This window comes from Misgurnus anguillicaudatus, chromosome 14 (assembly GCF_027580225.2).
Source record: "Misgurnus anguillicaudatus chromosome 14, ASM2758022v2, whole genome shotgun sequence".
NCBI classification, from domain to species: Eukaryota; Metazoa; Chordata; class Actinopteri; order Cypriniformes; family Cobitidae; genus Misgurnus; species Misgurnus anguillicaudatus.
The window spans coordinates 5,313,981-5,327,520 of record NC_073350.2 but is presented as its reverse complement, the minus strand read 5'-3'; the positions used below and the strand labels follow the sequence as shown (position 1 = coordinate 5,327,520).

Sequence of the window (13,540 nt, the reverse complement as noted above, 5' to 3'; positions counted from 1 at the left end):
TTCATGTATTATCATTAAGACACAGCATTTAAAAATCCAAAACTAGTTCAATGTCCTAAGTTACTGTATATAGATTTTGAACAGTAGACATAACTCATAACAATACAAATAGACAATCAGAAGTGATTGATTGTGAAGGCTTATACAGTAGGCAGCTGTCTGAACAGCACAAATAGTGTACACTAAAGCAGAGTCCAATCTACAAGGCAAGAAAAAGCATTTCCTCTGCACCAGCACTGGTATCCTTATCCATAAAATGGAAATGTAAGCAGTTTCCTGGAGTCATTTACAGCTTTATAATCTTAAAATGGCTTTAAAAACTTAGTTATTGATTGATAAACTTTGTTAAATGATGCCGTCTAGTTAGGCAGCTTATTAGGGTTTGAAACAGTTTTACTAAAACTCTTTAGCCTGGGTGCCAGCCCATCTTAGCCCCGCCCACAAGATTTTGTAAACGGGAAGATGGGTCTGGGGTTTCTCCGTTGAGGAGCTACTATTTTAGGACAAATGCTGGTCGAACCAATCAAATTGTCAGGGCGGGCTTTATACGATGAAGAACAGATAATCAACAGTAACGTAATGAACCACGTCACCAAAGAGCGCGTGTGTTGAATGGCTGCCGCTGTAGAGTTCAGATGTGTGGATTCTGACATTGAGTCTGTTCTAAAATATATCGACAGAGCATTGATTTTAAAAGAGGAACAGAGAAACGCGAGCAGGGCATTTGTTGATGTCCTATTCGGCAAAAGTTGGTCGCAACTGAAAGGCTAACGTTATCACGGCGATGCAACTCAGCGTGCACGACGAGATGGATATAATTAGCGGCCGTTGCCAGCTTCTTTTCGGAAGCCCGGAATCGTGGTTGCTGAATAAGTGGAGGGACATGCTAGGCTCCAATATTTTCAAGCAAACGTAATGGGTATCGTCGTGGATGAAGTTCACCTAACGTACAAATGGTAAGAGATAGTCTTACTCTATGACATAGTAAATACTTCATGTTGTGATATAAACGAAATGTTGTAAACATAATAGGTGTTGATGTACATTCGCTAACTTAGTATAATCACAATGTTAGTGTCATAGCGAAATAACTAGCAGTTCGGTCAGGCTGCAAAGATGTAATTTCAACATACGTTATACACTCGGTTGCTCTGATTGGTCGTAGGTCTATCCAATTGAGTGCAGAGGCATTTTTCGGTTGAGACACGCCTCATAATTATAGCTCAATGGAGCGGTATCAGACTCAAATTCTGACTAGAATTGAGTATGGCAACGTCAGGCTAAAAACTCTTTTGAGTAATGAAAGAATCTTACGGGAAGGACACATTTTAAAGCTTCAAAAAGCTCATGTAACCATCATAAAAATTAATTCATAGTTATTAAATGTTTTCTGAGGTAAAGCAATGAGTTTTTGAAATGTGGGTCAGAGTTCAGCCTTCCACCTGACTTTAACTCTATTGTGAACAAATGCACGGCCGTAGTTTATAACGTTTGAAATATAAATGTTTCCTTACAGGCAGCTTTATCTCAGAAGACATTGAATAACTGAATGGATGAGTGTTTGATGGATGGATGAGCTTTTTTAAGGCTTTTAAAATGTGACACTAATGCCATTATAAAGCTGATAAGCGTAAGGGTCAGTAGCATCTCCTGACTATAGGTTTATGTCGGGCAGATTCTGGGTCGTATCGTAGGCTATGTGATTAACTGCTAGTGGTGTAAGTTTGACATTTAAATGACTGAATGCATGCAGAACACTAAGCAGAGGTCTAGTGTCCTTCCATAATTCAGCATGACAGGGCGCTCTAATGCTGATTAACTTGGTTTTAGCCTTTCAGCTAAGTGCATGAAAAATGAAAAAGTAAGAACTGGATATAAAACACTTTATTCTGTTTACCAGACAGGCTTTATGTCATCCCACAACCCTTTAAATGCACTATTAAACGAATTACCATTGGTCGTTTGACTGTTGCACGATTTTTATACGTTATCTGGCTTGTCAGGGCAAAGTTGTTTGATGGCCATTTTCTCATTAAATGACAATCTTTCAAACTAATTCTGTAATAAAAACTCTACATTGTTACAATCGGGTTGATTTGTACCACTCGCGATGCTCACATCCTGAGGAATCAGCCATACAAATGTTGTCACGCACACTAATGTGCACTTTACTTATGCAAAATGATACAGGGTTGTCAGGAACTATGTTTACATAATGTAAAAGCTAGAGGAGCAAAAAAAGCTAGGGGGGCAGATTCAAATCTGCCCTTTTGACTTTCTATTAGGGCTTGCTGCATTTCTATTTTTCATCACAAATTAACATGGGGAAAATATGGGGTGTCGTTGAGCTCAGAAGGGCAGAGGCTACGTCTTTTCCTTCTCAGCTCGATCATTACATACAGTAGTCAACTGAGCCATGTGCTCAATTTCCAAACATACTCATCCCTTTGCTTTTATAAAAAGGTTACTTCATATGCATAACGTTAGCGGGATTTCATAAAATAAACACAAATAAGTTGTACTTATATTAGTACAAATATTACTCTTCCGCCAAACAAAGTAGTTCCTCAGAATCAAGTGTGGCTGCAACAGTGCGCAGTTCACAACCAACAAAGATGCAGCAAAGACACAATGAAAATATGATTAAAGACTGTGGTGTTTATTTTCATAAATCAACATTCATCTAAATTATACATTAACATTTATATCGTGCAACTGTTGAAGTGATAATCAAATATGCTTGGAAGCATGATTAACGTTAACTCTTTCCCCATCAGCGTTTTTTTTTTTTAAGTTGCCACCCAGTTTTAGTTTAATGCCTTACAGAAAAATTATCTTCTTTAAATAAACATAAAATATCAAATGAAAGAACAGACCCTCCGCTTTCAAACAAACAAAAAAACCGTTTCATCCTACCTTCATTTGTTCTCTTATCACCTCTCAAATTTTCAGCTAAAAGCAGAGATAATTCAATTTTTGTGTAGAACTTTTGTAAGAGATCAGATTCAGAGTATGGTCAAAACACGCTGTTTTTTGTGTTGAGTGAATGCGTCAGTGTTTAAGTTGCGTAAGATCGCCACCCAGTGGATAGCGGAAATATGAATTTGAGGTAGAAACTCCTTAGGGAGAGTTTTCTCTTTATTGATGAGATGGCTCAACAATATTTATTGACATTTATCTGGATATCGTCATAATTGTCAAAATATGATTAAAGTCTTTGGTCTTTATTTTCATAAATCAGTACGCAGCAACAGTGGCGCAGTGATACTGCGGTCTGAACCGTGGGGTTACCGGGGTATTTTACCACGGCTTAGAACGCGTTTCAACCAATCAGAATGAAGAACCAGAACTGCCCGTTTTATAATATTCATTTTGGGGTGAACTATTCACTTAAATGTGAGCAATAGCATCATCACACCCCTTAAATTGACAACACCATAGGATTTTCTTTGGATCTTAACCAGAAATGTTATTTCATGTTAAGAGCAAGAAGAACTGATTGTGATTTGAATGGGTGCTGTGTTAACAGTGATGTTATGTTTCTCAGCTCAGAACACATCATGTAACACTATGGATGACTTTGAGTGCGGAAATGGAGACTGTATCAAATACACGCTCACATGCGACGGCATGGCCCACTGCAAAGACAAATCTGATGAGAAACAGTCGTACTGCAGTGAGTTAACTTTGTCTGTCTGTGTTTATGTAACATCTGAATGTCTGCTATGAGATGTTCTTACACTCTCTGGGTGTGTGTTTAGCCAATCGTGTGTGTAAGAAGGCCTATAAGCGCTGTGTCAATGGACGCTGTGTCAGTCACAGATCATGGTGTAATGGCCGTGATGATTGCGGTGATAACTCAGATGAACTCTTCTGTAATGGTAAGATTATACACAAAACACCTGCAATGATACAGCGCATGTACAGCAAAGAATTTTTTATAATACATTTATTTTAAATTTCAAACCAATATTAAAGGTGCTACAGTAATTCCTGTAAGCTTACTACACTCTTCAGTTATCTTAAATTGCTGCTGGTTTTAATATATATATATTTGTGTGTGTGTGTTTCAATAGCAACCGTGTGCACAGCGGATCAGTTTCAGTGTAGAGATGGATCGTGTGTGTCCAACTCCAGTCGCTGTAACCAAGTGTTGGATTGTGATGATGCCAGCGATGAAATGAACTGCCGTAAGTTCCTTACAAAATGCCAGAAAATGCCTATATTTCATACATAAAAATATTGTGACCTCACCTGTGAAAACCAGTCTAAAGATATTGGGCCCTATTATAACGATCTAAGCACATTTTCTAAAGCGAACAGCGCAACGTCTAAATGGGCGTGTCTGAATCCACTTTTGCTAATTTAACAATGGAAAAGATGGTTTGTGCGCCGAGCGCATGGTCGAAAGGGGTTGATCCTACTTTTTAATGAGTAGTGGGAGTATTTTGGAAGTAACTTGCAATAAACCATTGAGAGTCTCAGCTCTCATCCCCTTTATCTAACCCTTATTTAAATGACGGACTTTGCAAACTGAGAAACTAAGCAGAGGAAGAAGATCCCCAGTTTAAGATTAATGTTAAATAATTGTGTTGTTTTTCACTTGTATTGAAATTGTTATTTTTTTATTAAAATCTTTAAAACCCGTTTTCTTTTAGACATGGAAGTAAAAAAGCAGGCTTTTAATTGCTTTAAATGTATGGCTATCCAATATCATCAAAAAATAATTTACAAGTATGTGAGAAAAGGTTTGTACTCTAAAAATACTTAATTTGTAACAAACAGAAGATAAAGAATTTACAAACAGCTCTCCTTTCAGCACTTGGACAGCGTCAGTTTTTTTTTAAGCATTACTTAAAAATGTTACTCATCTCAGTATATCCACAGGTACAGAGTCATCATATACAATAAATCCGTGAGGTAGCATTTAAAAAACATTTAAAAACAGATGCATTTGTTTAAAGCAAAGCATTTATTTACTTACCAGGCTAACAGTTGAAGCAGCTCTTTACGCCTTATAACGTCTCATAATCGGTCCTCATTTATGTCCAAGAGACTCAATAATAATCTTTTACATTCAATCCTTTAATCTTTCATATTTAAAAACGTTTTTGTGCTGCTGCACATTCATGTATGTAATAAGCAAACCCGCGTTGTCGTCTCGTTTATAGGCGCATAATTTACTGCGCTCTTTAAATAACAAAAAAAACATATTGCGCCATTGACTTTAGAGCAGGTTTTTGTTGGTCAATGGCGTAGTCTATTTTAGTTTAGCCTTAAAATAACAACGCGCCAACAATGCGCCTGAACACACCTCGTTTTCAGACCAGAACGCCCATGGGCACAAAAGGGGGCGCAAATGCATTTGCTATTTAAACAACGTGGCGCTAAACGTGAAAATGATAATTGCGCAGGGTTGAAACTAGCAAAAGACACTTGCGTCGCGCATTGCCTGCATTGAGCCGGGTGTGAGATAGAGCCCTTAAAATCTAATTCTGAGGGAAGAAGCATCAAAGTTTGATTTCAACTGTTAAGTTCACTATAATTTCAAACTTTGACATTACAGTATGTAGAAAACAGTCAATCTATAAAGGAAACTAGCTAGGTTTACACATGCAGGGTCACACATACAGTATGTTTAGATTTATTGTTGTAGAAAAAGTCATGGCTGAAGGGCGTTGTTAAAGCTAAAGCAAAAAATATACATCAACACAACTTTCACGAAGAGTTCAGTGACCACCATACGGTTTGTGAAAGTTCATCTCTGCTGCATATCACATGGTCAACTGTTAGTGGTATTATTAAAAATTGGAAGTGTTTAGGGACAACAGCATCTCAATCAAAAAGCTTAAGACCATGCAGGTGCATAAAAAACAACCGAGCTCTGCTGATTTCTTAAGCTAAAGATATCCAAACTTCCACTGGGATTAATGTAGGCACAAGAATGTGTGAATTGGCACTTTTTATGCATTTGGCAGACGCTTTTAACCAAAGCTACTTTACAAGTTAAATTTTTTTTCCACATGTTCCCTGGGAACAAACCCATGACCTTTTTGCGCTGCTAATGCAATGCTCTACCACTGAGCTATACAGGAGCACACAGACTATTCCATACAAAAAGACTGTGTGAGAGATGGCGAGCCATGCCTTTCTATTCAACATCCGTGCCTGACCTCATTGGTGTAAATAGGCACAGATTCCCATAGAAATACTGTAACTCCAGAGGGAGTCATAAATTAATGTTGTTCTTAATTTTACTCTTCCTTTATATCTAAATCATTTATGTCTTGTTGTCCAGCGGCTGCTGATTGTTCCAGTTATTTTCGCCTGGGTGTGAAGGGGGTCACCTATCAGCGCTGTGAGTTTACTTCACTGTGTTATTCCCCGACGTGGGTCTGTGACGGGTCGAACGACTGTGGAGATTTCTCAGATGAAAGAAATTGTCCAGGTTAACATACTTCCATACTTTGTGCACTTCTGCATTTAGTGAGATGCCTACATGGGCAGCATTTGTATTCATACCCCATGAAATTGAATAAGCACCAATTTCTGTTGACTATTATTGTTTAATGAAGTATTTTAATAGTCTGCTAGATATGTTTACATTTGCTAACCTATACACATATAGACATGAGCTATTTTTTGTATTGAATACTAACTTACTACTAGATATACAGTATAGACGGTTTCATTGGACGCACGTGCGTTGTTGCGGTTATGCATCTGAACAGATTTTAACTTCCGGTCTCTGTTTGTTTAATGGTCTGGCTAGTGGCTAAACTCTGGAACAAATACCTGGTCGAAAATAACAAATGTTTTGGTTTCCTAAAGACGATTTTTGCGTGAACTATCCCTTTGGCAGGTGTGGCCATTGGCAGGTGTGGCAAAAAAGTATATAAGGTATGTGATGTAGAATAAGAGCTGTTCAGCTGAATGCAAATGACTGTCTCTTTAGATAAGACGAAGAGAAAGTGTCCGTCCAACTTTTTCACCTGTTCCAACGGCCGCTGTATCCCTATGAGCTGGACCTGTGACAAAGAGAATGACTGCGAGAACGGAGATGATGAGGCACACTGCAATAAGTTACACAAAACACAAAGACATTTATTCAAACTTATACCACAGGGCTGTTGAATGCTTCTGATTGGTTTAGAAATGTTTCACAGATATGCATTATTTTTTGATAAACGCACAGCTGACCTGTCAAATGTCTTAAAATAACCACCAGAGCAATGTCTGTGGTAACCGTGGTATAAGAGAAATAATTGTCTCCTTTGGATTATTCGGAAATAATTCACACCTGTTTTCATGAAGAGTGCTTAAAATAATTAACTAACCACTCATCTCTTGACTTACTCAGATAAGTTTTGCTCGGGGATGGAGTTTGAGTGCAGGAATCATCGCTGTATCTCCAACAGCTGGGTTTGTGATGGGACAGATGACTGTGGAGACGCCTCAGATGAGGACAGCAAATGCAGTGAGTCCAGATCCTTCAATAACATTCACTTCTGTCATGTCATACAGTATAATATAAAATAAAACAAAATAATCAGCAGGAAATAATGTAGGATTTATTACGGTATAAAAAGTAAGCTATTTTGAATTAATATTAATATTATTCGTAACCCACAGAATGTTAGTTGCCTCAGCATAAAGTACAAATTTTGTTTCAGAGGCAGAGAAATGTTTTCATCATCAGAGATAATGAGAAAAACTAATTTAAAGAATTAGAAAGACTTATTAAGTTAAAAATGTTTAATATGATTACGAGTGATGTGATTTCCTCAGAAAATAAGACGTGCAGTCCGGAGGCATTCCAGTGTCCTGACTCGCACAAGTGTGTCCCTCGGCACTGGGTGTGCGACGGAGAAAGAGATTGTTCGGACGGAGCTGACGAAAGTGTGAAGGCTGGCTGTGGTTAGTCATACACAATAAATAATGTGCTTTGTGTGCATGTATTGCTATGATTTAAACCAATCCTTAGTATTAAGTATTGCTACAGAAATAAAGCTGCCATTTATGCCTACCCCAACCAAACCGTGCCCGGGCGATCGCCCCCCCTCCCTACTCCTCCAGAAGCACGCACCCACACTGGATTTTGAGCGGTCTGGGCTAGGGCTGCACGAATAATCGAAAAAAGAATCACGATCTTGATTCATACATAAATGCGATCTTCATTTTAAATGATGGTGATTCACTTGCATATACAGTATTTCCCTGTATTCAGATGCTGCATTCACGTGTTCACGTATTTACATTACAATCCAAGATGCTATAATATCAGTCAAACTTGCTAACACACGCTCATACAGGGTAAAACCAAACCCTATTCATTCACCAATCAGACCCGATCGTTTCTCTCCCCTCTAATCTCATTTGCGGCGTTCCGCTGTCACTCGCGTGGCGTATAACAAGGTGGCAGACCTATACACAGTCGTTTACTTGGTGGATTTGGAGCGGCAATTTTCACAAAAAAGAGAGGATAAACGAGCATCATTGTGGAAAATCCTGCTGCCGACGAAGAAAGTGACAATGCAACAACATTGGTTCTGAAAGAAGGCAAGGAAATTAGTTACCTCCGGACGTTTCTAAATTGGAAGGCTGCAGCATCCGGAGGTCGTGTCTGCAGGCTGCATATGTCATCAAGCCTGGTTCATTTGAGTTAACAGAGCATTACATTTGCAAGTCATAAACATTCTACAACAATTTATATTTAACTAAAAATAGTAGTCAACTTTAGTTAATTGTTAATATTCTGAATTTAGACAGTCTTTATGATGCGCAACTTAGAAATGCGACCTCCAGTGGCTGCAGCCTTCAGATGAGAAACGGCCTCTGTGTCACCGCCACAAGTTCCCCATTAGAAAGGGTTTTTAGCATGAGGGGAACATTGTAACATGTCTGCGTTTCTCTCTGATGCCTCAAAATGTTGTTCATTTAGTCTTTTAAAGGTTTAGGGCCCTATTTTAAAGATCTAAGCGCATTGTCTAAAGCGCACAGCGCAACGTCTAAATGAGCGTGTACGAATCCACTTTTGCTAATTTAACGACGGGAAAAATGGTTTGTGCGCCGAGCGCATGGTCGAAAAGGGTTGGTACATTTTTTTTAAAGAAAAATGGGAGTATTTCGGGCGTAACGTGCAATAAACCAATGAGAGTCTCAGCTCTCATCCCCTTTAAAAGCCTGTTGCACTGGCGCTATGTCTAATCCCTATTTAGATGATGGACTTTGTAAACTGAAAAACTAAGCGGAGGAAGAAGATCCCCAGTTTAAGATTAATGTTAAATAATTGTGTTGTTTTCACTTGTATTGAAATTGTTATTTTTTGGATTAAAACCTTTAAAACCTGTTTTCTTTTAGTCATGGAAGTAAAAAAGCAGGCTTGTAATTGCTTTAAATGTATGGCTATCCAATATCATCAAAAAATAATTTTTTATTATTATTTCCTTTATTTAACCAGGTAAAACTTTCTGAGATTAAAAATCTCTTTTTCAGAAGTGACCTGGCCAAGATGAAATACACAGTATTGAAGTAAAAAAATAAATAAATAAATAAATAAAAATAATAAAAAAATAAACACATCAGACAAGGTATATGCACATCCTTAGTACAGATTAAAAACATTTACAATTCATTTCTTCCTTTAACAGCTCAGTAACGAGAGATTTAAAAATATTCGTTGACACTAGGGTAGGTAATTTGATGATATTCTGTAAAAAGTTCCAATCGCTAGGTGCTGCATACCAAAAAGCTTGTTTGCCAAATTTTGTTCGTGTTGACGGTACTAAAAGAGTGTACCATTCTTGTGATCGCAGAGAGTAAGCCCCAGGAGGTTTATGTTGAGTAAGAGAGCATAGATATTGAGGCAGCTGTCCCAAAATAGATTTATAAATAAATAAGTACCAATGCTTGCGTCTGCGCATAGATAATGATAACCATCCAACTCTGTGATACAGTTCACAATGGTGAGTACTATAGTTGCAGTTTAATTATCTATTTCCTCACTATTTACAAGTATGTAAGAAATGGTTTGTACTCTAAAAGTACTTTATTTGTAACAAACAGGAGATAAAGAATTTACAAACGGCTCTCCGCACGTTTCAGCACTTGGACAGCGTCACAAGATTTTTTAAGCATTACTTAAAAATGTTTCTCATCTCACCATATCCACAGGTACAGAGTCATCATACATACAATAAATCCGTGAGGTAGCATTTAAAAAAAACATTTAAAAACAGATGCATTTGTTTAAAGCAAAGCATTTATTTACTTACCAGGCTAACAGGTAAAGCAGCTCTTTACGCCTTCTAACGTCTCAGAATTAGTGCTCATTTATGTCCAAGAGACTCAATAATAATCTTTTACATTCAATCCTTTAATCTTTCATATTTAAAAGCGTTTTTGTGCTGCTGCGCATTAATGTATGTAGTAAGCAAACCCGCGTTGTCGTCCCGTTTAGGCGCATATTACTAATGCGCTCTTTAAATAACAAAAAATATATATTGCGCCATTGACTTTAGACTTTAGAGCAGGTTTTTGTTGGTCAATGGCGTAGTCTATTTTAGTTGCCTCAAAATAGCAACGTGCCAACAATGCGCCTGAACACACCTCGTTTTCAGACCAGAACGCCCATGGGCGAACAAAAAGCGGTGCAAATGCATTTGCTATTTAAACAACGCGGCGCTAAACGTGAAAATTATAATTGCGCAGAGTGGAAAATAGCAAATGACACTTGCGTCGCGCATTGCGCTGCATTGCGCCGGGTGTAAGATAGAGCCCTTAGTGTTTTTAAAGTTTTAAGGTTGGCCAGTTTGATAGTACAAAAAGCACAGGTGCTATTTAACAGCTACTAAATTTTAAATTACTTTTAAGGGTTCTAAAATAAGGAAAAGAGACTTTTAAGACACGTTATTATAACTGAAAGTTCTGTCGCATATTTTTAAAAGTTAAATGCATAATAAATGTTTTTGTAAAAAAAAAGAGAATCAGGTGAGAGAATCGAGATCTCAATTCCCATGGAGAAAAATCGTGATTCACATTTTAGCATGAATTGTGCAGCCCTAATCCGGGCACGCTTTCATCATAGGATGCGATTGTTTTGAAGAAAACAGGAATTAAAGCCCTGTCTTAACACTGGAGCCCATTTTAATGTTAATGTTTTTTTTTGTTTTTGTTTTTTGGTGCCATGACACACAGCCCATCATATTGCTTAGTTGATCTGTTGCGTGTGCAAACATTCACGTAATCCTGCTGCGCTCATCAGAAGGTTTTTACGAAGGCAGAAATGACGTCTCTCCTTTTGAACCACGCTCTGGCGCGATTTGTGATCACACTGTGTGCCCTGCGCCTGAGCCAAGTGAACCGAGCCCACCTCTGCAAGCCGGCTAGGGTGTGATTAACCAAACCGCTCCCGGGCATGGTACAAAGCGATCACCATAGTCAAACGAACCAGGCTTTGGGGGTCAAACGTGCTCAGGAGCGGTTTGGTTGGGATAGTGTGAGCACGTCCTTAGATACCAGAATAACATAGAAATGTATGGTTGTGCTTTTTTGACATGGGGCTGGAAACTTTTGCATAGCCAAGCACTCATATTTCTTATCTTAAAAAAATATAAAATCTAATTTCTCATCCTGAATAATCACATGCAATTGTGTTGTTGCTCAGCATTAGTAATCAAACTAAAACATTTAATATTTTATAGATGTATAACAATTTCTCTCTCTCTCTCTCTCTCTCTCTCTCTCTCTCTCTCTCTCTCTCTCTCTCTCTCTCTCTCTCTCTCAGTGTTCAATAACACATGTAAGACAGGAGAGTTCATGTGTCAGAACAGACAGTGTATCCCTAAACACTTTGTGTGTGATCATGACAATGACTGTGGAGACGGATCTGATGAATCAATGGAGTGCGGTATATTCACAATTATTTTACACAGACATTATTTTATGGCTAAAGCTGATTTAATAAACTCTTATGTTTTTCTTATAATACGTACGATGTCATGATGTCTCGCTTATTAATACTGTTTAACAAAAAGGAATATACAGGAATAATTGTAAGTGTAGCCTCCTTACTGTTTGTATAAAATCTTTGTATACGCAATCAGTATTACGATCAAAGACTCCAATGTTTAATACTTATTTTCATATTAATATTAATAATCTGAAAGAACATCTAGTGCATTTGATTCATTATGTCAGTGTGCAGATGTGTGTTTATAATTAAAACATAGCTGATTCAATCAAAATTTGATTATAAAATGATTTGAACATACAATATTCTACAAAGTTTTGATGTAGTGTTTGTAAAGAACAAAAAAAAGAAAAGACATAAATGATGTTAGACAAATGGTTTTAATATACCAGAGTCTGTTTAGGAATGTTTACAGTGTATAATGAGTTGTATATGTCTTTGTAGAGTATCCTGCTTGTAAGGCCAATGAGTTTCGCTGTGATAATGGTCGCTGTCTGATTCAGAAGTCCTGGGAGTGTGACGGAGAGTTTGACTGTCATGATCATTCAGACGAAGCTCCCAAAAATCCTCACTGTAACAGTCCTGGTATGAATAAACACTAAACCTGCTGGATTACTCTACTTACACTCTTCTAAAACATTTCAACATTTGTTTGTTTCTGTGAAGTCTTTAAGTCACAAACCAGTCAAATATCAGTTGTGTTGGCATAAAGCACAGCTCAACAGTAAGCCTTTGTTTCTGCCAGTGATTCAGATTTATTCTAGCCCCATAGAAATGATACTTTCCAGCAACATATTTTCCCCACCAGCGATTTAAAAAAAAGTTGCCAGCCAGCGCCAGCATTTTTTTGTGATTTTCACAAAAGTTTAAAGGGGTCATAGTATGAGATTTTTTTAACATGTAAAAAAGTTTGGTGTCCCCAGAGTGTGTACACTGCAAACAATTTCTTTCTTGCCTAGTTTTATTGTCTTGTTTTCAGTACAAATAGCAAAATTACCTAAGAAAATAAATATAGTTTTAAGACAAAAATATAATGCTTAAAAAATTTGCTTAAAACAAGCAACGTGTTTAAGAAAAAAGTAAACTTATTTTTTATACCATATAGATAATTTATTATAGCATGTTAAAATTGCCACTTTGTAGGTGCGAGCAAAAATGTGCCATTTTTGGGTGTGTCCTTTAAAATGCAAATGAGTTAATGAAATGCACACTGCAAAAAATTATTTCCAAGAAAAAAAATCCTTAGTTTTTTGTCTTGTTTTCAGTGAAAATATCTAAAGATTCATAAATTGGGATGCTTTTTCTTGATGAGCAAAACGACTCAAGAAAATAAGTCTAGTTTTTAGACCAAAAATATAAAATTTAAGTGATTTTGTGCATAAAACAAGCAAAAAAATCTGCCAATGGGGCAAGCAAATGTTTCTTGAATTTTCTTGAACTTAGTGTTTAAGAAAAATGTTCAAGATTTTTTTTGCTTACCCCATTGGCAGATTTTTTTGCTTAAATTTGATATTTTTGGTCTAAAAACTAGACTTATTATTTGATATTTTTGGTCTAAAAACTAGACTT

The 13,540-nt window shown here is 37.2% G+C and overlaps 1 protein-coding gene across 1 annotated transcript in view; it reads left to right on the top strand.

Annotated features, from left to right (window-relative positions):
• LOC129428110 (low-density lipoprotein receptor-related protein 1) overlaps positions 1-13,540 on the top strand; it is a 216,796-nt gene that overhangs the window by 151,651 nt on the left and 51,605 nt on the right. The window contains exons 47-55 of the mRNA XM_073875764.1: positions 3,548-3,676; positions 3,762-3,881; positions 4,077-4,190; positions 6,299-6,448; positions 6,956-7,085; positions 7,368-7,477; positions 7,789-7,917; positions 11,786-11,908; positions 12,416-12,556. Of these exons, the coding sequence (XP_073731865.1) occupies positions 3,548-3,676; positions 3,762-3,881; positions 4,077-4,190; positions 6,299-6,448; positions 6,956-7,085; positions 7,368-7,477; positions 7,789-7,917; positions 11,786-11,908; positions 12,416-12,556 (1,146 nt within the window). The remainder of the gene's footprint in view (positions 1-3,547; positions 3,677-3,761; positions 3,882-4,076; positions 4,191-6,298; positions 6,449-6,955; positions 7,086-7,367; positions 7,478-7,788; positions 7,918-11,785; positions 11,909-12,415; positions 12,557-13,540) is intronic.